Source organism: Dipteris shenzhenensis, chromosome 5 (assembly GCF_047967505.1).
Source record: "Dipteris shenzhenensis isolate YYH24624 ecotype China chromosome 5, Dip_SZ_1.0, whole genome shotgun sequence".
In the NCBI taxonomy this organism is placed as follows: domain Eukaryota; kingdom Viridiplantae; phylum Streptophyta; class Polypodiopsida; order Gleicheniales; family Dipteridaceae; genus Dipteris; species Dipteris shenzhenensis.
Genome location: NC_141600.1, coordinates 3,036,511 through 3,063,502, shown reverse-complemented (window position 1 = coordinate 3,063,502; position 26,992 = coordinate 3,036,511). Strand labels below are relative to the sequence as shown.

Below are 26,992 nucleotides of genomic sequence, written 5' to 3'. Positions count from 1 at the left end.
TCTCTCTCTCTCTCTCTCTCTCTCTCTCTCTCGTGTGTGTGTGTGTGTGTGTGTAAAAGAGAGAGAGAGAGGGACTAAAAAAAGAAATGAATGAAATTTATTTAAGCCCAAATTGGCATCTAGAGGAGGGCGTTGGCGCCTTCCTTTGGATGCCAGTTTGGGCTTTAAACAAATTTACAACTTTTGCTAGAAATATCCAAATTTAGTCATGTTTGGTATTAAAACGATCGGAACACATCAAATGAGCTTATTTCTCTTGTTAGTTTTATGTAATTCTGTCTCTAGTGGGATTCTGTGCATGCTAGCTCTCCTCTAGAAGCCCTTTTGGGCTAAAAATGTATCCAAAATAGTGGGAAGAAACGACAAATAATCATGGAGAGAGAGAGAGAGAGAGAGAGAGAGAGAGAGAGAGCCGCAATGCGTGCCTGAGAGAGGGGATAGAGAGAGATGTGACATAGTTAGACATAGATGAAGATAGAGGGTCTATACGTAGGATGAAGAGACAAATAACACACACATATGAGAGAGAGAGAGAGAGAGAGAGAGAGAGAGAGATGTGTCATAAGTAGAATGGAACAAAACATGTTGATTGCAAAAAAAACTCGCTCCTCGCACACACTCTCCTATCATGAGCTTGAGGAGACTATTTAAGTGACAATGTTTAGTGGTGAAAACAACGCTCAAAAGCTAGGCAGGAATTTCAGGCACAACAATTAAAGACGTGCATTGCAATAGAGAAAAAAATTTAGTAAAACCGATATGGGGGTGTTTCCACACAATCTATTGCAATACAAAAGGAAGAATAAAAACAAGAGCCACAGGTGCCGAGAGCACTGCCCCTTCTTCCTGAGTCACAAAACGAGGCTCTCTATGTTGAAAATAGGTGACTTGGCTTCACTTCCTCTCCTTTGCCATTATCCCGTCAAGGTTTGAACACACATCAACGTAATTCGCTTTCATTTTCGATCTGTTTATACATTTGTTTGTCTCTCCAATCGTAATTTGTTATCGTGGTTTCAACATCTCAATCAAGATCCCTCCTACATCCCATGCACAAATGAGGAATGCGCCAAGTTGGTTAGACCTATATAGGTGTTTAGCGAAAACATGCAGCGGTTCCCTCACGTTTGATCTCATCAACATAGAGATGGGCGTCAAATTTGTATTTTTCACAGGCGGCTTTAATGCTCCGTGCATTTAGCTTCAAATAGATCCTATCAGCTTTGCCATGCTGAAGCAACCACTTTATGGTCATCTTTCTAGTGTTGATTTGACTATAATGTGTGTAAGAATCAACCTCTTTTTGTTGAGAGACATTTAAGGAAACCTTTGAGGATCTATTCGTTTGCCAACACTTTCCATTGGAAGTGTGGACACTGGATAGTAAAGCATAGGTGTTCCAAATTGCTGTCCTTTACGTGCTCGCTACATGGATGGTACCTTCCTAGTCATGGTGTACCATGGCATAAAGATTCATCTCTGTTACCAATGATCTGGCTGCGAAATCAGATGTCCACTTGAGTTATGTGCTAGAGTGGACTGCAACTGTGGGTTGACATGGCAACCTGCGAGAGAGTATGACTGCTTGTTGCTCTCGATTTTCGAGGAGAAAAGAAAATTTATCTAGGTTGGAGCTATGCCTCTAACTGGGTAGCGAGTCTTAAGAGGGAATTCTAATAGTGGAGATTTGGATTCTCCTTTGTAATTTCCTCTTGAATGTCTTGAATGTTGTAGAGTGTCCACACATGGGTCGGCACCCAAACTCGGGAGCCCATATAGAGCAAAGCTAGAGGGGAATCAAATGTGTTTGGCGTTGTACTGAAATTGAAAGTGCCAATAGCATCCCATACGGAATGACCAAGATGGAAATCCTGAGCTGTGCCGGGTTTTAGCGGCTTGGTGTAAGCGCTGTTTAAAGCTTGAGGGGAATCGAATATTCCATCGCCCTGTCTTAAATCAGTATGTGAAAACGACGGTTGTTTTGAAAGCCAAAGAACATGATTTTCGTGCGGGAGGCCATTTCGTGGTACTAGCAAATCGATCGCTGAGATTCAATCTCCGGCAATCATGCATGTCACTAGCAAATTCATCATGAGATTCAAATTTCGCACTAGTAAGATCCTTGACAATTGCAGCTCGACCCTCGTGTGTCGCAGCGTAGACGAGGGAATCGTCATCATGGCGTCCGGGTGAACTCTCAAAATGACTAGTGCACGACACATAACAAAATATATTTGGCAGGCTCCATCTCACGAGCTGCCTGCCAATTTGATACGTTAAGTTTACGCCTCCCTGTTCAAACAGCATACCCGTTTCACAGCACGATGAGCTCTTCCAAGCGCAAGAGCGATGAATTTGAAGCAAGTTCAGAAGATAAAATAGGGCCAGTGTTTTCAAAAGGAGATCCACTCATCGTCACGCGGTCCAAGCGCAGCAACAAGAAGGCGAAATTGGATGGGCCGAATAAACCTCGGAAGGGGGTAAAGGAGCAAAAAAATGTTCCGAAAGAAGGTCTTGAAGGCCTCGAACAAGATGGAAAGGAGCTTCTGCCGCATAGCCAAGTTGCAGCGGCTCGCAGGTATACCGTTCGGCTGAATTATTGTTTGGCACGAGAACAGTCAGTTGTAACTTCGACCAACCTTCGAGTTTGTCTTACGTTTTACGTTGAGAAGATCCCCCCACCTTGAAGAGATTGCTGTTAATCCTGCATTATTTATAGGAACCGGCCATAGGATACGGAACAATTTTGCAAGGAGACGGAAGGACCAGGTCTCTAATATGGGAAATTTGGACATAGGGGTTTAGAATGCTAGAAGAAGCAGCAGAGATCTGTTTCAGGGCATTTCTATAGGCAGAGGTAGAGGAAGGAATTAGAGAGGCAGAGGCATAAACCTTATGCCGTGGGGGAGGAGCCTAGGACAGCTAGGATCTAATCGCCTAGAATAAACATGATTGTAACTATGGGATGAAACCGTTTTTTAATCATTGAATAGTGAACTCAAAAGCCTGATGTCATGGAAAGGATTGGTTTAGTCACGACTCACTGGATTATTTAGACGATCTAGAGGTTACGTATGGGAATGGAGAAAAATTCCTAATGAAGGAAATTGATGGTATTCCCATATGCCTTCCAGATGTTGAGATGAGATATATAAACATATATATGTGTGTGTGTGGGGAAGTGTGTGGAGAAATTGCTGTGAGCTGTTGTGCGTGCATGTGTATGTGAGTGTGTGTGTGAGTTTGTGCTTAAAGGGGGGGTGAGAAGAAGAGAAGGAAAGTGAGAGATGGGATTGTTTGTGTCTGTGTATTGATTGTGAGAGAAGCAGGAGGAACGGGATAAACAGAGTGTTGATATTATCATCTCTTATCTGTTGGTATTTATTATGTATGAGCAGACAATTTGCTACATCTATCAGCGTGCTGAAAGAAGATTTGGTCAGCAAGCTGATAATCAGATATTCATCTCGTTGAGCAATGTAGAAGTGATCATAACGAGACTGTTTACTTTATGCAATTTTAGTGCATACTGTGAGGACAGGTTGAACAGTAAACAGTTATGCTGGCTGTCTCCGCATATGTTGAGCCGATGAAGCCACGTGTGTTTGAAATTACTTTGAATATTGTTTGCAAAGGCCTGTGGATTACAGACATGTACTCAGTTGATTCATTAGCAAACAGTTTTGTGGGTGATTTCAAAGACAAACTCAGTTCTTTGTTTTGCTAGAAATTGTTGCTATAGCTGCAAATGTTGAGAGTTCATGCTCAACATGAACTCTCAACATCATGTGATCATGTGTGCATAGCACCATCACATGATCATATGTGCATAGCACTAACCTTATAGAGTGCTATAAAGGAAAGGGTTAGATCCCCTAACCCTAACCTTAAAAGGGTTTGTATATATTCTATTTTTTCAACTAAATCTAGTGTACAGTTAGTCATTTGTGGTGTGCTCTCTAGCTGTTCCCTCTCTCCTCATCTCCACTCTTCTCCTCTCCCCTACAAAGATTCCGTCAGAATCTCAAACACTCCGGTCGCCCTCCTAGCGCCACGTGGCAGAGAGGGAGGATATCCCTTATCCTCAACCTCACCACACATTGAGGTGTGGTCAGCTAAGTGACACGTGGCCCGTGTGCCACGTCATCACTTTATCTCCAACTGCCACGTCAGCAGCTCAATGAGGCTGCCACATCATCAACTCATTTGATCTGCCACGTCACCCTGTCAGCTCAGCTGCCACGTCATCAGTGCCACGTAGGCAGGCCACGTCATTCTGCCACGTCAGCATTGCCGCGTCACCTTGCTGACATACGTTGAGAAGGGAATGGCCAAATACATCATTTGACTGGGAAAAGTGGGAGGGAGCAAGAATGCTTCACAAAGGGGAATTCTCTACCCAAAAAAAAAGAGACATGAAGGATAGGTCGGCAACTTTCGACCATAACAGAAATTGAGAAATTTTCCATGAGGAGCTGTACAGGGGATAAAGCAGGGATGACCAGGGGAGGAAGGGGTTTTGTTTGAGGGTAGGGGGGGGGGAATGGTGGGGGCATATTGTATTACTGTCCAATGGAGACCAAGATATGGCCTATGGGACCTGTTTGAAATAGAAAAACATAGCAAGATTCTAGTATTACATTGTGCGCGGTGTGCACAATAAGTGTGCTGTCAGAAAAACTACAATACGATCGGTAGTTTTAGAGCATGACCAGTCTAATTTGGTCGAGAATCTCGATGTTGTAAAATAAGAGCCAATGGCTGTTAAATGCCATTGGTTGTAAAAAACATCCTTAGTTGCTACGTCCTGCATGTAGGGTACAAAGTTGGGCTGCCTCTGGCTGCCCTCCCCAAGCTCAATCTCCACCAACATAGTGCTAGTCAGGACAATTGCACATTTCTGAACTGTCACGAGGGTGTGAATTTTTATTTGTCCTTATGCTGTGGACATTCTACAATCAACACAGGCAGCCTGGTCAAGTGCCACCAGACATCCGTACACAGTCAACAGACAATCAACCCCATGTCATCGCAGGTCAAAAACACAGCGTTGACTTTTTGGTTAAAAGCCAACACGTGTCTTTTTTGTTAGCGTTGACTTTTTGATCGGCCTGGTCAACGGTCGGCGTTGACCAGGTCGGCCAGGCTGACCTAACAGCCTTTTAAGGGCAGCCTTTGGCCCTCATTCTTCATCCAGTTTTGGACCCCAATAGCAGACCAGCAGGGTAGCCCTTGGCCTATAGGGATCATTGGTCAGGATTCACCTCCTCTCTACAGTGCTAGTTTCCATATAGTTTAGTGAACTTTGTGTGAGCTTCGCTACCCACATTGTGCATATTGTTCTGAATCATTTGGCTATGTATTTTTTGGGTTTTCGTTTTTAAAAACTTCTTGGTTCTTCTTGGAAGGAGGAAGATGATTTCTTTGTTGGTGAATGATGCCAACTGCAGGTATCAGATTGAGGTTCTAGAGAAGGCTCTTCAAGGAAACACAATTGTGTATCTTGAAACTGGTGGTGGAAAGACACTTATTGCAGTACTCCTTATCAAGGCGTTCAGTCCTGTACTTCTAGATCGTACTAGAAACATGGTAGCTGTGTTTTTGGCACCTACTGTTTATCTTGTGGAGCAGGTATTGATTGTGTAAAAAAGTCATAGTTTTGTTGTTCTCCCCTTCTGCCGTCTGCAATGTTTTTCCCTCTTGATAGCATGGTCTCTGTATCCATTTACTAATGAGCGAAGGTGAGTTTTTGCAGCAAGCAGCCGTTTTAAAAATCAACACATTTTTGAAAGTGGACAGTTTTTTTGGTGCAAAGGGAGTTGATTATTGGAGCCACGAGATGTGGCAAACAGAGGCTGATAAAAATGAGGTAAGGTCCTTTCCTTACTGCCATTGTATGTTATTCTCTGTCTTATAAAGAAAAGCTGCAGTAATTTTCATTGCATATGAATCATTTGCTCCTTTCATATAGTAGAGTCGTCCCATCTCATTGGAGAAGCAATAAAAACAACTATGGGGATTCTGATGTAGGAATATTTTTTGAAAGTCTCTATTTGTCTCTGGAGAGGTTCAAGCAGTGATGGAACCATTGTTTCATGAATAAACTTTTCGGGGCTTAGCTTGGCAGTTGATTCTCATTACATTGTTATTAGGTGTTACTGTTCAGGCTAGGACAGACTGCAACCTTCAAGTAATAATTCTTACCTTGTTTTTTGTTACAGGTTCTGGTAATGACGCCACAAGTATTCCTAGATGCTTTGAGGCATAGCTTTATAAAAATGGAGAATGTTGAACTTCTGATTTTAGATGAGTGTCACCATACACAGAAAAGCCATGCATATGCAAAAATCATGAGGGTAAGCTCTGCAGAACTTGCCTTTTGGCTTGCAATTATCTGTTGAACATTGTGCGCTAGATCTCCTGCCACTTCTCCATTCGTCCTACTTATTTACTTTTTTTCTTCTATTTGGCAGGAGTATTACCATACACAAACTGTAAAGAAACCAAAAGTTTTTGGCATGACGGCTTCACCTGTGATAAAAAAAGGTTCTGTTTTGAGAGAGAAGTAATTCGTACAAACACTTTTCGATTTTTTCTTATCATAAGGTTTGTGACAATTTTCCAGGAGTTTCTTCAGCTACAGATTGTGCAGAGCAGATGCATCGGCTGGAAGATCTTCTTGATGCTGAGGTTTGTTACACTTTAACCATTGTTTTGTCTCATTTGTACACCTGATGTAAGTTCATATGTGTGCCTCCTTGTGCGTTTTGTGGACTTGATTGTGCAGCAAGTGGAAGCTTTTACAATTTCTTAGATCTTAACATTACTCAATTGTTATTGGTTCAGAAGTTGATATCATGATAAGGGGCAACCACCTGAGTATGCGTTGTTTGGATACTATAAGAATGTCTCACATTAACTCAATCTTTTCTGATATGAGTGATTTCTATAGGTACTCTAGCATTCATACAAGTAAGAGTGCTCCAAAAAGGTTTCAATTCAAGAAAAGTAATGAAGAAGCTCTGCTCAATTCTATGCTGTGTTCATTTTATCTCTGGAATTTTGGCTTTGGGTATATTTAGGATCGTTGAATGTAGAATCTAAATTTAAATTGGGGAACTTCACTTACCACTTTATTTTTAGTCTTTAGTTTTGTACTATTTTTGGATGTCATTTGGTGATTATTGGACCTCAGTATCTAGAGGACAAACGAGTCTTGCACGCCTTGACAATCGCCATTGGACAGATGCGGGTCTCGTCCCAACAGCTGAGGATTGAGGCAGGGAGAGCTAGGGGTACAATCAGAAAGTAGCAGATCTATAGACTATGCATATTGCAGGAGGTGGAGACAGAGCAGCACTTCCCATGTACTTGCCCTGTTTACTATGAGATCCGAGGACGATACCATTGCCTATTTCAGGAGGGGCACGGTTTTGGTCCTCTCTCCTGGCTGATTCACTTCCAGGACCAGGTTTGCGTTGGTCTCTATTTTATGGAGATGTGACGATATAGAGAGACCTTTTTACGGTAAGCAACCTAGAGGGAACTTTTCCTGTTTTGAGCCCAGTGACATGTCACACTTTTTTACACATGAGTTTGCCCCTGGACATGGCAGAGTAGAGGGGAGGAGATAGATGATAAGAGGTTTGCGTGGGTCAGTGGGATGAGACGACGATGAGGAGAGATGCAAGGGCGAGACGGACAAGGCACGCACGATGAAGGTTAAGCCTATCACAGCTATATTCGGAGGGGATCACCCGATGAGAGGCATTAGTCTCGACATGGCCTAGCGGATACAGAGATCATGGAGACCACCCCCCCTGCCACTGAGAGATACGACCTGGAAGATAGATACGAGACATTTTCGTAGCTCATAGGAGAGACACCATGGCACTGGGTTATGTATTTTGACTCTGAAGTTTAGTTTAGCATAGTACTCAGCAAAGGGCTTAGCGAGCCCTTTGCTTCAGCTTTTATGGCTTGTATGAGTTATTTCTGTGATTGTACTTTGTCTTATAGGCCTGCAAGGCCTCGTGAAGATGGTAATACGTCTCTCTCTCTCTCTCTCTCTCCAGTTGGTTCACCCGACTGGGCCTCGACTTAGACCGGTTGCCTCCTTTTCAGTACAGCCTTGACGCTCCACCATCTCCTCTCTCCCCCACTGACCAGGAGGTCAACCGGCTCATTCGAGTGGATCTGCTCCAGCTCCACACCTGGCGGACATGGTTTCTTCACTCCGAGCTTCCTGTGAAGCTCGACTTCTACCACCGACACTGCCTCCAGATCTCACAGGAGGGCTTCATCACACCTCCGGGTTACACACAACTTCATCTACCACATGCGCTCCGGATCTCCCTCGGTCAGTTTAGGGTCTCGTCACACCGATTACGGATCGAGAGTGGACGCGCAGAGGGTATCCCACGAGAGGACCGCCTTTGCCCACTTTGCGACTTACAGGAGATCGAGTCGGAGGAGCATTTTGCTTTCAGATGTCCTATCTATTATGCCATTCGAGGCCGATACCACTGTCTCTTCCGCAACGGATTTGGCTCCCTCTCACACATGCTACAATTCCCGGATCAGCGGTACGTTGCCGCTTTCTTACATGAGATGACCCGCCACCGAGATACTTCTCTCCGAGCACGGCGACACGAGCAGCACACACAGCGTGAGGATATCCAACGGCCTATCACTGACTTCTTTCAGCCACAGGATACCTCTTCTCAGTCTAGCCGACGACGCGGATGTGAGCGAGAGCCAGAGTTACGACAGCTGCGTCAGCGGACAGATTCACACATCCAGGTCCATGACATCTCGTCTCTGCTCTCGGCCCGCCCCACCGGGGTTACCGTTGCCCTCATCCACAGGGCCACCTGCCGCCCCCGACGATCGAGCTCGACTAGGCCGCGTGACGTCAGAGGCCAATCATCTATCGCAGGGTTTTTTCCGACTTCCCATTTGATGGCCCCTCTATGATTGGTCTCTGACGATCACCACCTGCACATGTATACTGTATCTCCCCCCTCTGCCCCACTTTTTTGTGCCCCCCCCTTCTTCTTCTTTGTATCATCTGGAGATAGACACATATTTTTTGTATCAGGACTAGACACATAGTCCTTTATAACCTCTTTTTTTGTAGAAACGGTTGGTTGGCCCGTTTTGAGACCACCACCGTTATGCTCATTGTATCAGTTATCTTTAGTCTCATAGACCTTCACGGTCTCCCGAAGACTTTAATAAACTTTCTTTCTTTCTTTCTCTCTCTCTCTCTCTCTCTCTCTCTCTCTTTGTGTCCGTCTGTCTCTCCCCACAGTGCTTTCAGGCACATTTTCAGGACTCCCACACAAAGGGATGGTTCTTTGATACACTCGTGAGACTACCATGTATGTAGTGCTCTTAGTGGGGGGTGACCTTTTGGCGACAGACTGGAAGAGATTGCAGGTTGCGATGGGCTCCCAGATGATTCGAATTTCAGAGTAAGCCCTCAGTTCCCCTATACAGGCAGAGTTTGCCATGACACCTCTCGAGATTGTTGCTATGTTTCAGACAATGATATATATTCACAGAGTTTGGCTTCCACCTAGATCGAGGTTGCCGAGATTGACACTAAAGTCATCACGACAACTTGCAGACAGTGGGGTCAGTGCTGCTTGGCATGCATGTGTTTCCAGATGGTTTGATAGCGAGGGCGTCTAGATGGATCGACTCCCACCCTTCTAGTACAGTCTAGATGCCTCGTCGTCCCTGATTTCACGAGATGAGATGAACCGTATCATGCGGCTAGATATGTTACAGCTCTACATGTCACGAACAGGGACTAGGAGTTTCTCACCAAGATCCAGTTCTATCACAACCATTTCCTTAGAGTATCAGAGGAAGGACTGATTATCAGACCCTCATATCTGGAGGACAGACACATCTCACATGCACTGAGGATTGCCATGAGAGTCGTGTCCCATTAGCTGGGGATACAGCAAGAAATACCTTTTAAGGTTGGAGGGGAGTGCAGGCCATGGGCTGTACCTGACAACAGGGCCTGTGAGGGGTTGCACAAGGACAGGAAGAGTTGAACTCCTTAGAATTCAACTTGAGCAAGTTCTCAGCTGTGAGAGTGACTTTAATGATAGATTGAATGATCAATAGTATGTATAATGGAGTACAGCAGGCCTATTTATAGTTCCAGGGCTGGATGTAATTTACAGGATTGTATGTAGGATAAATACCCAAGTGCCACGTGTTAACTTCTGAGCAGCCAACTAACTAACTAGATAGCATACATGATAGATGAATAGGGCATGATAGGAACTCCCCTATACATGGACTGCATTTCCTAGTTCATCAGTCCTTTATTTTCTTTAAAGGAGGTGTGATAGACACTTCTGTTCCCTCTATGGGGGTGTACTTTATGATGATTTCAGCTCGTGTTTGAATAGGTTTATTAGATGTTAATAAATCTCCTTTTTTTTTCTTTCTATCTTTCTATCTTTTTGTGCATTCGTTCATTTGACAAAAATCCTAATTTGAAAAATTGGATAGATTCTAGCTTCATAAGCAGACTACTCAATTGATGAGTCATAAAATTTTAAAGCGGGCCTTATCTGGATAGGGGATATGTTATATCAAGAAACTTTGGAGGAAATCTGGCATGATTCTAGTATTCAGTCCTGTTTTTGATGTATAAATAAATGCATATACATATGGACTGTGTACGTGTATGAGTGGAGTACTTAATTGAGATGCATACAGACTGTGTATCTTTATGTGTGGACTACTCAATTGAGGGCATGAGTGCAATACAGCTTCTGAAGGGGAATCTGGATAGTGGTGCCTTATTTTGTGGAATCTCAAGGACAAGGACCTATCGAACATACAAGTTTGTCCAAGAAATGTTGGATTAAGGATCACTTCAAAAAACAGAAACCTTGTAGGAAATTTGGCTTTTTTCTGGTATGTAGGCCTGTTTTTGATGTATAGTGCATACCAGATGTAGATACATACTTCTTTTGACCTCTTCTTGGTTTTCTGCTAAGAGATTTGTGATGAGGCTAAACAAGAGAGTGATGATTCTTCTCAGAGTTTGAAAGTGTTCTCTAACGATTGAAATTTTCCAAAAAATTTGCAGGTATATACCTTAAAAGACAGAGATGAGCTGGAGTATTATGTGCCAACTCCAATCCAGAAAACCAAATTTTATGATAAATGTGGCTACTCTTTTGAATTCTTGAAGCAGAAATTAGATTTGACAAGGGAAAAGGTGTGTGATTTGACATTGGGGCTGTGAGACACATTCTATGAGTTTCCTTGTGAGATGATTGGAATGTCTCTGAATGTCACTGTGTGACAGTATGAACAACACTACAACTGCGGTCGGACCAATGGTGATGGTAAAGCTTTCAAAGATGATGAAGAACTGGCAAAAAAATTGCGGAAGAGAATCAGGGAGCTACATGGCTGTCTGTGTTACTGTTTAGACGAATTGGGGCTTTGGTGTGCCAATAAGGTAATGCTATAACGTGGCACTGACGTGACAGTGTTTGCATGTTACACATAATTTATGCCTTTTTTAAAATCTCCCAAGATGAAGCTTCATATGTATCCAAGTTTGTAATTAATTTTATGGTTTCTTTTCAGGCAGCTGATTTTCTTTTGAACAAGGACAAAAATGCAATTTTTGAGATCGATAATGATATTGTTCAAATATCGAAGGAACTATTTCTTAGGGAGGCATCACATGTCTTAGAGGCTTCCCTCTCAGAAGGTTGGTTTGAAATTTGTTTAGCAGTGAAATCGGTATATCTTACATTTGTTTGGTGTCTTGTTTTTGTGCTGTCTTTTTGTTTTGCATTTTGAGTATGTTGTAAGTACGTCTGCAATGAACAGCCCTTAAATGAATTTCTTACACAAGACTTTGTAACCATTCTTTTTCTCTAAAAGCTACTTGACCAAGGTTGGTATAAGATATGTCACTTCAATATATTTTCAAATGGAGAGTGAAGAGTAATTTTGCGTAAAAAAATGCTTTTCATACAGGTTCTTTTCAGATATTAGTGGCCAAGGGCTTTCTTATCAAGGAAACAGTGCCTTAAGTCTTATCTAATCCATGACAGAGGCTTTGATGACATTGGAACTGGATAACTTGATGTTGGATCCATACATTTAAGTACGTTTGCCATTGCAGGGAAGCTAGAGCCAATCAACACCATAGAGGATGTTCAAGGAGCTGTAGAGAATGGTTTGCTAAGTCCAAAGGTTCTGCTTCTTGTTGATTGCCTACTGGCATACAGGTTTTTGACTATTCCTGAAAATCAGTGATTGCAATTCATTTTAGCTTGATGATGGAGACCATTTCTTGTGATGACCCCTCCTTTTCTTGCATGACTTTGTTTAGGGATGTGAAGGATGTGCGGTGCATTGTGTTTGTGGAGAGAGTTGTAACAGCAATGGTACTTACCAAAGTGGCAAGCCATATAGGTTGCTTATCTTTTCTCAATTGTGAATTTCTGGCTGGTATTACTGCTTCTCTTGATGTAATGGGCAAAAAACAACAACATCGCACCATGGAGCTGTTCTGTGCTGGAAAGGTCAGCTTTTAGATTAACATCTAGATCTGCTATGCTTTATGTCACAACTTGCAGTTTTCAAAATACACTCATGTTGCATATATGTTGGCCTTATGGAGATTTGCAATTTGTGCTAGGTGAATGTTTTGATGGCCACGAATGTTGCGGAGGAAGGGCTTGATGTACAGAGTTGCAGCTCTGTGATTCGTTTTGACCTTCCAAAGTCGGTCCGTAGCTTTATTCAATCTCGGGGTCGAGCTCGTAAGCCTGGTTCAGACTATATCATTTTCCTTGAGAGGTTATAAGCTTTGACCATATACATTCAGTAGTTTCTCTTTTTTTCTAGAGGTTCAATGGCAAAGGAAAGACAACTCTAAAATGTTTTGTAAACAAATTCTCCTACATCCCTGTCTTTATCATGGCTGATTCGATTCATCGAACAGCAATAGCTTTTTATGAGAACGGCTCTAAACTTGTGAGTTCTTGGCCCATGTCAAACAAGGCAGGTTTCTACAACACTGGGGGTGCAATATCTGATTGGTAGGGGGGTAGCTTTTAATGAAAAATTCAGGACCAACGCTTTGTAACAGAATCATGAAGTGAAGTCTGCACAACAATTTCTCTTGTACCTAGAGGTGGAGGGAACCATCGTTCGGTCTGTGGTATTAGTCCACTAACTGAGCTGACCTTTGCAAATGGGTGAGCTTGCTAACCAGCAGAATATAGATGGATGCATGCTAGGGCAGAGGACACACATTGGATGGGCACAGTGGGACAGTGGCCCTGCGAGATCCTTTGGGGCCTGGAGACGGCTCCCGCCATCACACGTGTCCTCTATCAAGGCCCCCAACAGTGTACAGGTGACTCCCGGCCCCGAGAGAAGAAGAAGAAGAAGAAGAATATACTATCGTCCTCTGAAGACCAAAAATCGGCCTATGGGACCTATGAGTGAGAGAGAGAGAGAGAGAGAGAGAAGTAGAACTAGAGTCTATTAACGTCCTCGGGGGGCCAAAAATGACCCATGGGACCCGTCTCAATACAATGTAAAATAGAGTCTCCTCAAGGAGAGGGGCCAGGAGTCTATGAGTTCTTGACGCCAGGTAAATAGACGAGTGACAAAAGATCCCAATGCTGTCGGAGAGGCAGTAGAGAGAACTGATGTCAGCTGAGTAGAGTCCTGCAGTATCTACTAGTAGTCCTCCCTGGTATGTGCATATCGGGGGCACTGTAGAGCCACATGTGTGCCTCTGTCTCAACTGTCTGCATGTCACAAAAGGTACAGACTCTAGCATGTCTGGGCTGATGCATCCAAGCTCCCTTCTCAATTGCAAATGTATGAGATCTGCTATGAAACCTGGTTATGTTTCTGCGATATAGAAGAGGGATAGGTGTGCTAATATAAGGCTGAGCTGTATGTAGACCAACATGTGGGATTTATGTTGTCTTGGTAATATTCCAGCTTTACCCTCTTTTCACTTGTCAGCCAGTGACTTTGCAAAGTGCTCAGTAAAGATAGTTGAAACTCTTGCAGGGTGACCTTTTCTGGCGGCATGGTCAAATATGGTTTCACTTTCCATCTGCTGAACCACTTTCTTATGTCGGTTGCCCATCCTATACAGATGATCTTACTTTTGTGGTTCTTTTGAAGCTTTGTGCTGGCATTCCATGCTTTATGAGGCAACCTATAAGGTTGCATTTGCTGCACCTCTATTAGGTATTGCATAACTCTGATCAGTGCATGAAATTCAATCGGCCTCCTTCCAGTTTCCAACAGAAGTACTGTATGGAGTAGTGGGTTTGACACCAAGGTGTCGCTGTAAGAAAGCCTTTTGCATTTTCTCAATATCATTCCATGTAGAGGCTGAAATACTGCCTCCCCATACTTCCACTCCATATAATACTGTCTGTACTACATATGCATCAAACAATACATTTCGAATTTTCTAGTTCCTGGTGTTAGTGTGTGCCTGCAGTCATTCTCAAACTGGTAGTACTTCCCCCAGCCAGAGAGAGAGAGAGAGAGAGAGAGAGAGAGAGAGAGAGAATGGAAGCCTAGATGAGAGGGGAGAACAAGGCTCAGGATGCAGAGGGCCAGTGGTATGAAAGAAAGGGAGAAAGATCAGCGCAGCCTGCAGTCCGTCCTTGAAATGCGTGAAGAAACCGTCGCACAAGCCTTGGAAAGCGTGCCCAAACAGTCCGTACAGCAGCAGCAGTAAAAGATCCGTACAGCCAGCATTAAATGATCACGCTAGAGCAAGCTCTGTGCGGAAATACACAATGCTAAGCATGTAATAAAAACACCTCAGAGGAATGAGGTAGAAAGAAACCAAGGCTGAGGCTGAAAATGCCATCTCAACCCTGTAGAAGTCTCAGCAAAGAAGGGAGAGTCTCTCCAATCTCTGAGAAAAGTAACTCTCCTGGAGGAGGCTATTCGAGATGATCCTTGCATGGTCGCCCAAATGGCCATCAGAGTGTGTATCGTATCTGTCCAAGTACTGGCCAAGATCTGAGAAGGGTGAACCTGAGAACCCTCCAAAGCCTCAGTGCACCTGGCTCTCCAAATGTGCCATGCTGCAATGCTAGCTAGGATCTCCCATGGAGAGTCGACCGAGGAGTGAGCACCCTGAAAAGAGTGGCCGGAACATCCTCTAGAGAGCACGACTCCACAAGGTGTCGTCGGATGTGAAGAGCCCAAGAGGAGTCAAGTCTCTCAAAAAATACATGGGGCCCTGAAAGAGTAAGCCAAGCCACTGATCCCCAGGTCATATAGAAAGGTAGGCGAACAAAAGTGCTGAAAAGTCTTGCAATCCCCTTCCATATGATTCTCGCCTGTCTGTAATCCCATAGACAGTGCTGTATTGTCTCCAAAGCAGAAAGGCAGCGGGGCAAGAAGGATCAGCTCCGAACTTGGACCTCCAATGGTTCACTGCTATCCCACCATGAATAAAAAGCCAAAAGAAGAGAGTGATTTTTCTATTCTGGTGGGATTTCTAGAGCCTCTGCCAAAAAATTCTCTGCAAGTCAGCAGAAATCTGAAAGTTCTCCTGATGAGGAGCTCTGGTAGGCTTCCAACCCCTAGAGCTGAGCTGGAATTTCCTAGCATTACTGACCGTGTAACGAAAGAAGGGGATGCCCTTCTCTCGGTGCCCTTCATCTATCCATTCCCATTCCTCAGGGTCCCACTGCAAAAACTTAATTGGGACACCTCCATAGAACCACAGCCTCCATGAGCCAAGGGCGAGGAGAAGCGGGTCAGGATCCAAGTACCACTGTGAAAGAGAGCCATGCCTCATGAAGCCCACTATCCTGACTGGCTGAAACGGTACCTCCAACAAGATATCGTCTGTGGATCTGGACAGCCTGTCCCCCGAAGAAACATCAAATACTAAGGCATCCTCATGCGGGTCAAGAAAAGCAATCACCTATAAAGGAACTCCCAATCTGGAAAATGCCCCCGTCCAGGTGGAGCAAGTAATAGGCATGTCATCTGTGTCCACCCAATCCAAGGGCAAGGCTGCATCAATCTGTTGGACTCTCCATGCACTCCCTCTGAGATTAAGAACCATCTGGGCCTGTTGGTTTGCAGGAAGCTTCCTGAAGGCTTTCCATGCTCCCACTGTAGATGCAGGGCCCCTCTCCCATCTTGGCCACTGCATGTAAGGAGAAGCTCCAAGTGGTCTGCCAAGCTCATCCAAAATCCTATCATTCCACATGATAGGCTGCCTTTCAATCTCTTCACGGGTGGATGGGGGAATCCTGCGAAGAGTACTCTTGAAGCTGGCCCATGCTTTCAGGATAGCAACCATAGGAGGGGAAGAGGGAGACCTGAGGTGGGCTGTGGTGAAAACCCATCTAGTACTGTGTGTCCAATCCTCTCCTGAAGTGGGCGTGCGAGACTGTATGCATCTGATAAAAAAATCCTTCCAAGGCTCTTGTCCTGGCATAAGCCCTCTCACAACGAACTTGCACAACGAACTTGCACAGTAAAGCTCTGCATTGTAGATCTGGGTCGATGATATTCAAACCCCCTTCTCTTGTAGGAAGAATCAAGGTCTCCCAAGCCACCCTGGCTGTAACATCAGTTGTGCCATCTAGACCACTCCATAAAAAGTTTCGTACAAGCCTCTTAAGCTGAGTGATATAATCCCTAGAGTGGCACCAACAAGAGCATACAAACCATGCTGTGGCTAGAAGAACCTGGTTAACCACCACCACCACCCTGGAGGCCAAGTCAAGTTTGGCTGAGCTCCAGAAAAGGAGCTTTCTCCTGATGCTTTCCAACACCGGAGCAAACTGTTGTGAGGGAGAGATGCCCACCCCAACCTGGCAGCCCAAATATCTGACGGAGAAGCCCCTCTGTACCCAAGTGAAGCCAATATCATTACCCCAATTCGGGGTGTCATCCTCGCAAATCCAAAAACCACTGGATTTATGCCAATTAATGTGTGCACCTGTAGCCGTGCAAAACAAATCCAAGGCTGTTCGGAAGGAAGTGAGTGTCCTGAGGGAGGCATCCAAAAAAACAGCCGTGTCATCTGCCAACTCACTATCCGGGAGCTCTTCTTCCCGGCGGATAGGAAGCCTCAGCCCATAAATATCAGCTTGAGATCTAATGTAGATACTCATAGCTTCCGCCACAAACAGAAAAAGAAACGGGGCAAGAGGACATCCCTGGTGGACGGATCTAGAAATCTGAAACCTGTCCCCTCTTACCCCCCCAATGAGCAACTGGCTATGGGCTGATCTGTAGAGAGAGGATACTCCTCTAATCCATGCATCTGAAAAACCAAAGCGAGATAGAGTACCCTCTAAGAAATCCTAGTCTACTCTGTCGTAAGCTTTCTCAAAGTCCAAGAGCAGAATGGCCAATCTCTGGCGGCTCTGCAAGAAAATATTATCAAAAATACTTCTGCCATGCACAAACCCTGTCTGCGTGTCATGAATCAAATCTGGAAGAAAAACCTATAGCCGCAGACTGATGGCTTTTGCCAGCAACAATTGTCTCAACCAAATACACTCGACTCTGGTTGTGAAGGCTTCCCTGTACTTAGCTTGATATTCCATCCATGAAATGCAGCCAAAGCAATGACACACCTAACGGTGGTCATATGAGAAGTGGGGGCAAAGGTCTCATCATAATTTTTGTGCATAGCCCTTTGCAACAAGACGGGCCTTGTACTTGTCTATGGAACCATCTGACTTATGTTTTGGCTTGTATACCCATTTTGTTCGAAGTGCTTTTTTGCCGAGGCAGGCAAATCCACTAACTGCCAAGTGTGATTTTTCTGAATGGAGTCCAATTCCGCTTGTATGGCCTGTATCCAATCCACATTGTCACATGCATCCTCAAAACAATCACGCTGATTCGCCTCAAGTATTTTGCTGACCCATGCTGACTCACAACAGTGGGCATCCTCAGTATCTCTAGTGCCACTCCGTGCACGCTTGGAAGAGGTGCAGAAAGCTTGCTGTCCCCAAGAGTGTGGAGCAGCCAGCATGGAGCTGTTCTAACTTCCGGCACAACTGTACTTTCTTGAGCCACTGGTTGCGATCTTGCTGCAAATTCTGATTTTCCAAAGGCGTTTCAACATAGAAGAAATGGGCAGCAGCCCATCAAAAGCATCAGATGAACCCTAATTTCTGTTCAAAACACAAAGGGGCAGATCTGCATTTTCTACAAAAACAACATCCCGACTAGTAAAGACGTTGCTGGTCATGGGATTATAAAGTCTGCAACCCTTGGTAGCTAATAAAAATTGCACTTTCTGGCTTATCATTAAGCTTGCCACACAATTTTTGAGACACATATGCATATGCTACAGAACCGAATGTACTGAAGTAACCCACATTGGGCTTATGGTCATACGAAGCTTGATAAGTTGTCATCACTTTTAAGTGCCTTTGTGGGACTCTTTTTTTAAAATATGATTTGAGCACATAATGGCTTTCCTTCCAAAATTTATGTGGCAGCCCTTTTGCCTTAATTATGCGTCCCACGCCTAACTCCAGCAAACGTCAGGCTGCTCCAGCATCTGCTGGTGGACTAACGACGCCTCTGATTGTGTCTCTTGTAGACTGGAAGATGCATCTGGAACTAGGCCATTTATTGGCTGGTAGTGCACTTGGGACGACGTGAACACCTGCTCCAAAAAAGTGTGACAAAATTGTGTTACCACCATAGAAGTTTGGCTCGCCTTGCCTAGCCACATGGCAGGCTGCCACTGGCCCTAGGCAGGCCTGCCCAAATCAGCCCTGATCTAAGGCCCCTTGGCCTCCAAAATCTGCTTCCTTCTAGGTGCCTCTCCTGCAGCAAATCTGCACCTGTCTGGGTAGCCTCTGGCCCCGGGTTGCTCCTAACCATCCCATACAGCCTACTGTGGACAGCCGTACACCTGCTGACGTCATCTTCAAGCCAGTGCCATGTTTTCCTGCTGTATTTCCTGCATAGATCTGCCTTCTCCAGTCGTGGGCAGCCTCATGGCAGTTCTGCCCTCTAGGAGGTGCCCTCTCTGCGAGGTACTCCTCTCTTGTTTTCCTTTGTCTGAATGCTGGCCACATGGCAGCCACTATGCTGCCAGTCCCTCAAACCCTAGGCACCTCCCGCGATGCACTTCTCATTTGGGGGCTCACAGATGCAGAGGTGACATATAATTTTCCAACGCCCCTTGTCACCGCCCCATTTTTGCCGGATCCCAATCCATTGATGAAGATGCTTTAGTAGCTCTCGTGACGTAGCCCTTTGGAACAATTTGGTGTCGATGTAGTCTTCTGGCTTTTCATCTAGTAGCTCTTGCTCCGCCAAGTCTGGTTCCGCATAAGCAGACTAGTTTGGTACATAGGTCCATCTTTGGTAGCACTTGATGACACCACCTCCTTTATTCACGAACTTGCCTTCGAACTCGAGTACTTGAAACTGGACCTAGACCTCAAAAGTCCACTTTGGGAACAATATCTCAACAACTATGGATGCTTTGGACTGGCTGGACAGCAAAGGGCAGCAAAGGATCACCTTCCCAATCAAATCGCAATAGTCCTTGGGTACTCAACTGGCTCTCACAAGAGCTTGGGCTGAGTACAACTCTTCATTATTCTAGAGCTCAGGGGCTCTTCTTTTATAGGCTTGGCCCCAACCCGAAAGCAGAGCTTTCTAAAAAGCTGGGGCTAGCTTTATTTTGCCTAATTTTAGACTTTCTTTCCCAAAAAGCTGGGCTTTTACCCTTTTAGCTTCCAGAGCTTCTAAAAGCTGATTTGAATGCTTTTTGGGCTAGAATCTTGGCTTTTAGGCTATTTCGCTGGCTTTTAGCCCTGTGGGGCCCTCCACATGTGGGTGCCACCTCCTCCTGGTACTTTTCGTCTCCTAGATCGCGCTTTTTGGCGCTTTCCCTTGCCTTTTGAGCCCTTTTTGCACCATTCTTGGACCTACACATCCAAAATCCAACACTTCTAGTTCTTGGACTATTTCTAGTCCCTTGTGGGCGTCCCCACAGTTCTTTTACTAATGCAACGGAAAAGTAAAACAATAATACTTATTCTTGGTTAACCACTTTAACTTTCTTTGGCCAAAATCAATTCCTATTTAAGAATTATTCCTTTATTTTCTTAGGAGAAGTCCCAAATGGTAACAATACTCAAGGTATCAGTATCCTCCAACTATCTCCCTTATGATGGGTGGACAGCCTGAAGTCCTCCAAGGACCATGCTCTTAGGGCGTGTTTCAACCCATCCTGTGTTTGGCAAGGTCTACAGCTAAATTACACATTAGAGAAGTTATATCTCAAGAAAGTCTTCATGTGTGGTTCTTTGTTGTTCCCCTCAAAGTCACAGCCTCCATCTGACCCTGAGTCCTCAGGTCATGTCGAAGAATCCCCCTTTGTGTCAACAACTCCCCTAGATGGCTCGAGGCACCTGCCCATCACCTCTTTTGACCATTTCTCAATGTCAGACATCATGACAATAACTCCGGGGTCATATACCTAATCTCAGCAACACCGAGAGATGCCACCAAGAAAAGTTTCTCTGTGACCATCAACTGAGTTGAGTTTGCCTCTTTTGAATCTGAGCTGGCTCCCTTCTTCTTCTGATTAGCCTTCTTCTTTCTGTAGTCTTTCGCAAAATGCCCTGGCTTACCACAATGGAAGCATTTCTTTTCTTTCTTCCTCTTTTTCTTGTTCTTTTCATCTGAAGAGTCCGCCCCATCATCAAATTTCTTGGGCTTGTCTTTATTGAAGCTGGCCCAAGCTTTCATGATAGTAGCGATAAGAGGAAAAGAGCGAGACTTGAGATGGGCTGAAGTAAAGACCCATCTGGTATTATCCCATCCAGTCTCCACCCAAAGAAGGTATACATGACCGTATGTAGTGAATAAAGAAAATTTTCCATGGCTCTTGCCCAGGCATAAGTCCCCTTACCACAATCTTGCAAAGCAAGGCCCTTCATTGCAAGTCTATATCTGTGATATTGAGACCTCCTTTCCTTGTAGGAAGGATCAAGTTCTCCCAAGCCACCCTGGCTAAAGCATCTGTTGTATCATCTAGTCCACTCCATAGAAGATTTCTTATAGGCCTCTTATGTTGAGTGATGCAATCCGTAGAGTGGCACCAACAAGAGCAGACAAACCATGCTGTAGTTGGCAGAACCCCAAGCCACCTTGGCTAAAGCATCTGCTGTATCATCTAGTCTACTCCATAGAAGATTTCTTATAGGCCTGTTACGTTGAGTGATGCAATCCCTAGAGTGGCACCAACAAGAGTAAACAAACCATGCTGTAGTTGGCAGAACCTGGTTGACAACCACCCCTTTGATTCCAATTGAAACCAATATCAGCTCCTCATCCAGAGTGTCCTCGTCACTAATCCAAAGACATTTGATTTATTCCAAGTAATGCGTGCACCTGTTGTAGGACACTAAAAAAGCCGAGTCTACCTTGTCATATGCTTTCTCAAAATCCAAGAGTATAATGGCCAATCTTTGGCTGCTCTGTATGGCCTAATTAAAAGCTTCCCAAAATGAGAATATATTATAAGAAATGCTTTTGTCATGCACAAAGCGTGTCTCTGGAAGAATGGGCTGCAAGCACAAACTGATTGCTTTAGCTAGAATTTTGTAGTAGGTGCCCAAAAGAGTGATTGGCCTCCATTGTGAGACGAAATTTCTGCAACCTCCCTTTTGAATCAGATGTATAAGACCCTTTGTAAGTGATTAGGCATAACTCCAGAGTTACATACGCCTTGTAGAGCTGAGATAACATGGTTCCCAATCTTATCCCCAAAAAGCAATAAAAAATGAAAGTGTAAGCCCATTTGAGCCCCGGCAATCATGGCCTTATTGGTGAAAGGTGCATCAAGTAAGACTCGCATGTTTGGTTTCATCAACACGGGAATTCACTACCATATAGCATATTTGGCATCATCTCAAGCGCCAATGTCAGGATCAGCTGAGAGAGGGAGGCATACAAATCAGTAGCTACACACAAGACAACGTCAAGATTTGACTGCAAAACCCTGTTTGAGTCAATCAGCTTAGTTTATTGACGCGACCTCCCATTTGAGTCCACAATGACTTTTGTTCATGAAATGCATACTCTGCTCTCTGATGTAACAATATTTGCTAGCGAACCCTTGCTATAGCAAGATGCTCCTGAATCCAAGAATCAGTAGGCCGTTTGTGCTCCTCCCTCAGTAGGGCTAGTGAATACCAACTTTCTTTATGAGAATTTTATGTCTCTTAGTCGTAGTGATCGGATGATAGAGATTACTAATCTTAGAGATAGATACTACCACAAATGAGGGAGAGGTCACTCCTATGAGAAACCTAAATTTGCAAAGATGCCTCTGAGAGATCCTTCTCCGCATAAAAGGCATCTAGAAGCTCGATAGTGGTAGAGCATCCTCTCAAGTGGCGCTCAGAGACCATCAAAACTTGCAGAAGATGATTTGAGGCGGAGAAATGCACATCGAGGTCCCTCTATCTAATGCCCTTTCATCAACATGAAGTCTATCAATGCATACATGATTAGGCATTTGCGTTCTTCTATTCACCATAAATACAAGAGTTTGGGCTTTGCCTAGCTGGAGATTACCGAGGTGGGCACTAGAGTCCTCTAGGAGAGTAGCAGATAGATGGGCTAGCACGGCATAGTATGCACCGCATATCGAGAAGGTTTGGGAGTCAAGGTATTTAGATGGACCGACTCCCCTTCTTTAGTACAATTTGGATGCACCAAACCCCTGATCCCACGAGATGAGATCAACTGTATCATACGGTTGGATGTATTGCAGCTCTTTATGTTACGGACTTGGGGGAGGAACCTGGAGTTCCCGATAGAGGAATTTCACATGCATTGAGGATTGCAATTGGGTAGATGTTGGGTCTCGTTCCATCTGCTGAGGATCAAGGCAGGGAGAGTTACACCCAGAGAGCAATTGATCTATATAATTTGCATGCTAGAGGAGGTGGAGACAGAGGAGCATTTGCTAAGTACTTGCCCAATCCATTATCGGATCTGGGAGATACCACTGCCGCTTTTAGGAGGGGCACTTCTTTGGACCACTCTATCAGCTGATCCACTTCCATGACCCGGTCTCTGTTGGCCTCTATCTGGTTGAGATGCGATGGTACGGGGAGACTCAATAGAGGCAGATCAGGCAGTAGCATATGATTGCGCTGCAGGAGACTAGGATAGGCCGAGCAAAGCAACATGCTATGGATTTGAGTAAGTTCGAGCACATAGTGGGGTGCATGAGGGCAGAGTGGAGCTACTGAGCCAGTGACGCAAGGACCACACAAGATACAGAGGCTGACCAAAGCACATATGATGGAGATGTAGCTTATCTCAGATCTTCTCAAAGGGAATTGTTAGAGCTGAGGTGATCACGGAGACCATGCCAGTCAGAGAGGACTCGATAGACACACATACGAGATATCTTTGCAGCTCATCAGAGAGCCACTTTGACACCTAGTTTTGTATTTTGAATACTGGTTTTGAGTTTTGAGTTTGAGCCCTTGAGCTTTCGAGCTTAGCATGCTCAACAATGGCCCTAGCGAGCACCTTGCCTCATTCCACAATGGCCTGTGTGGATTACTCTTTCTGGTTGTACTATGTTCTGCCTTTCTTTCTCCGATTCCTTTTAACTGGATAAGAAGAATTGTTGGTGCATGAGACTTTCTTGCCAATGGATGCACTGGATAACTTGCAAACAATGTCCTACGTGAAGTGATATGTAGGGAGGCACTGCTATCAAAATACCATGTTTCGGCCGTCTCCCAAGAGGCCTCATAGCTGCCAATTAAAAATGCCCAATCATGCTCAACATAGTGGGCTTAAGTATCATGTGTCTGTGTGTTATGGGCTGAACTTGAAACAACCATACCGGATTCCTTTTAACTTTCCTTGGCAAGCCTCTTTGGGCACTCACTGATGTGATGACCTGGCTTTTTACAACAGTGGCATTTACCTTTCTTAAAAGGCTTGCATGTCTAGAAGCAGTGGAAGAAACTTGACTGGGATCATGTTTGAGCTGAGGTTTCTTTTTGCCCTTATCCTTAGCTGAAAATGCTTTCTCCCAACTACAGGAATGCGATGCCATATTGTTTCATGTATGCTCCTCCTGCAATAAGAGTGCTAACAACTCTTGGAAAGTGAGGGGATGTGCTCCCCTCATAGAAAGATTGAGATTTGTGAAAAGAAAGATGTGACCCTGGTAAGGGGTTCAAGGTAGTGGAAACAAGCGATGCATGTGGAATAACTTCATCAATATTCAAGAGTTGCTCACCCAAGTGTTGAACTTGAGTGACAAGTTCTTGCATGGAGTCCCCTTCATTCATGTGCACCCCATCAGGCTTCCTGTGCAAAATGGGACTCTAGTCTTATTGCAACCTTGATACATGTTCTCCAAAATATCCCAAGCTGATTTTGAATGTCGGTTGGACCCAGTATCGGGAATTATGAACCTCTTTCACATTAAGTGAAATCAATGACAGTGCTTGGGCATCACGAGTATCCCACCTCCTTTACTTAGACGTAACTGTTGCAGATGCTTGTGCTGGCGCTTGACCAACTGGACTAGCCTATTGTTGCCCTTCCCATGCACCACCACCGTGACCCCTCATTCCTGTGGAGGAGTGCGTGGCAAAATCTAACCTGGATGGGCTTCATTCCCTATGACATAGTCCTATAAATTCTTGGCAACCAAAAGATTTCGCACCATAAAACTCCACAGAGGATAGTTGGTGCCATCCAACCTATCCTCCTGGGCAATCTGTGCTATTTGAGCAAAGTAAAAAGAGGCAAAAAAACTCAGCGAAGTTCACATACTGTGAAGGCCATGTCTTGCGCAAGTAAAGACCACTGTCAAAGCCAATACTTCGCTAGATAAAACTCTGCCAGAAAATCCCATGCTGGGATATGTACCGCAATCTCAGAATTCTCTGGCTCAACAAGGCATGAACCAATCGCATGAATCAACTGAAAATCACCTCTGACCTGAACTACAATTCCTCTCAAGGAAATAAACGCGTGACGGGAGCCGACCCGATGCGTGATGAACTAAAGGTGGGAGTGCTTTTGGTTGTATGTTTCAACCAGTAGTCTGGGATTCAGGACCAAAAGTAGTAAGTGACACCAATAGAGTTGACCAGCAGGCTGAAAATTGTTTTCTACGCAATAGAAGATCCTCCCTCAACTGAAAATTGTACTTTGTTGTATAAATACTGTCCTTGATACTCAGTGTTCTCTCTCTCATGTTTTGCTAATGCTATACTGTTAATCAAAGTTTAAACAAGAAACCTTGAAACTTAGTGTTATTTTGTGGCGAGCGGGTCATTTCACTCATTATGGTGAAACATTTTTGCATGGAAAATTCTGCAGTGTTTCACTAGAACGAATGCATTTTCTTGTGATTATGGTAACTATAAATGACACATCGTTGTGGTGTAGTAGAGCATTGATGTTGCTTGAGCTAGTGCTGATGCTTGGCTGTGGTGTCATAAATTCGATTGTGGCTCAGAAGCCGTAGTCTATATTTTAAGGCTTGATGAGGATTAGGTGACTGTGTGCATATTAAGCACGTAAGGAAAAGAACTGGGTCCAACTGGTGTGTTAGCTCACTGTTCAAATTAGCAATCCATGCTTGATTATGACTTAGGTACATAGGAAATAGAAGGTTGTGGGGTGTTGCAAGTAATAAGATCCTTGTGTGATGTGATGATTCGCCTTGACAAGAAATCCCTTGTTAATCTTGTAACAGTTTTTGTTAAGAATGCTTTTTTAGACCGAAATGGAATCAATTAAATCAAGTTCTGTTTTGAAATGCTTGAGCATTCTCAGGAGGCCAATGAAAGCCTTATGATGCTTTTCTGTTTGATTAGGAACAATCAAAAACAGGAAGACTGGGTACTAAATTTGATACAAAGTGAAGAGTCTATGAAGGCACAGGCCTTGAATCGAACACACCATCCTATTCATATGGAAAATGATCGGGTTGAAGGCATGGAGTTCTATCGTGTTGAAAAAACAGGAGCTACAGTCAACACTGATTCCAGCATTAGCTTAATACATTGCTTTTGTTCAAAGCTACCTGGTGACAAGTATGGCCTTTTGGATTGGGGTTGTGTTTTTATGCTGTCTATATCAGCCTCTCAGCTATCGAGTTTTACTGTGTTACTATCATTGTTTTCATGTACTCAGATATTATTTGCCACAGCCAGAGTTTAGGTTTCAAAGTATCGAGGGAGAAGATGGGTTTGTCTGTAAACTGCTTCTTCCACCCAATGGACCATTTCGAGAATTGATCGGCCCACCAAAGAAAAGTCTTCTACTTGCCAAACAGTCTGTATGCTTGGAGGCGTGCAAGAAGCTGCATCATATGGGGCAGCTTACTGATCATCTTTTATCTGTGACTGAAAAGTTGGAGGAAGAGCAGGTTATGAACCTTGGGGGAAAAAACGTTTCAGGTGCAGGTATATTTTCGAGAGCCTAGTGTCATTGTGAACATCAAAAGAAGAAATCAAGATGATTTGGATTTCAAGTTTGTACTGCATTGAAAAGACTGCGTCTTTTTATGTGTACAGGTACAACTAAGAGAAAGGAACTGCATCGTACAGAACCCACTGCTGCTTTTCATGGTGATTGGATTAACAGTAAAGATGGTCACCTACTTCAAGCATATGTAATTTCCTTTACAGTCATGCCCAAGGAGGATGATCTATATTCTGATTTTGTTTTGCTTCTTGACACTTGTATTGATGACGATATGGCAAATACGGAAATCCCCATGTTCTTGACAAGGAACAGGGTAGCAAAAGCAAGAATATCTACTGCTGGGGAGTATTTTGTCAGTGCAGATCAGGTGACTATTATACCAACCTTTGCACTCAGGGACCTGATTCGAAGGAAAAGTATGCAATAGGGGTTGATGAACTACATGCAATGTTTT

The 26,992-nt window shown here is 44.2% G+C and overlaps 1 protein-coding gene across 1 annotated transcript in view; it reads left to right on the top strand.

Moving 5' to 3' along the window:
* Nucleotides 1-1,959: 1,959 nt before the first annotated feature.
* Nucleotides 1,960-26,992, top strand: part of LOC147901497 (endoribonuclease Dicer homolog 3a-like) — a 111,001-nt gene continuing 85,968 nt past the window's right edge. Inside the window, exons 1-15 of the mRNA XM_087374529.1 lie at nucleotides 1,960-2,578; nucleotides 5,451-5,631; nucleotides 5,756-5,869; nucleotides 6,222-6,356; nucleotides 6,474-6,546; nucleotides 6,626-6,690; nucleotides 11,123-11,254; nucleotides 11,345-11,500; nucleotides 11,632-11,758; nucleotides 12,179-12,284; nucleotides 12,389-12,581; nucleotides 12,698-12,858; nucleotides 25,926-26,144; nucleotides 26,245-26,516; nucleotides 26,628-26,905. Of these exons, the coding sequence (XP_087230655.1) occupies nucleotides 2,325-2,578; nucleotides 5,451-5,631; nucleotides 5,756-5,869; nucleotides 6,222-6,356; nucleotides 6,474-6,546; nucleotides 6,626-6,690; nucleotides 11,123-11,254; nucleotides 11,345-11,500; nucleotides 11,632-11,758; nucleotides 12,179-12,284; nucleotides 12,389-12,581; nucleotides 12,698-12,858; nucleotides 25,926-26,144; nucleotides 26,245-26,516; nucleotides 26,628-26,905 (2,466 nt within the window). The 5' untranslated portion in view covers nucleotides 1,960-2,324. The remainder of the gene's footprint in view (nucleotides 2,579-5,450; nucleotides 5,632-5,755; nucleotides 5,870-6,221; nucleotides 6,357-6,473; nucleotides 6,547-6,625; nucleotides 6,691-11,122; nucleotides 11,255-11,344; nucleotides 11,501-11,631; nucleotides 11,759-12,178; nucleotides 12,285-12,388; nucleotides 12,582-12,697; nucleotides 12,859-25,925; nucleotides 26,145-26,244; nucleotides 26,517-26,627; nucleotides 26,906-26,992) is intronic.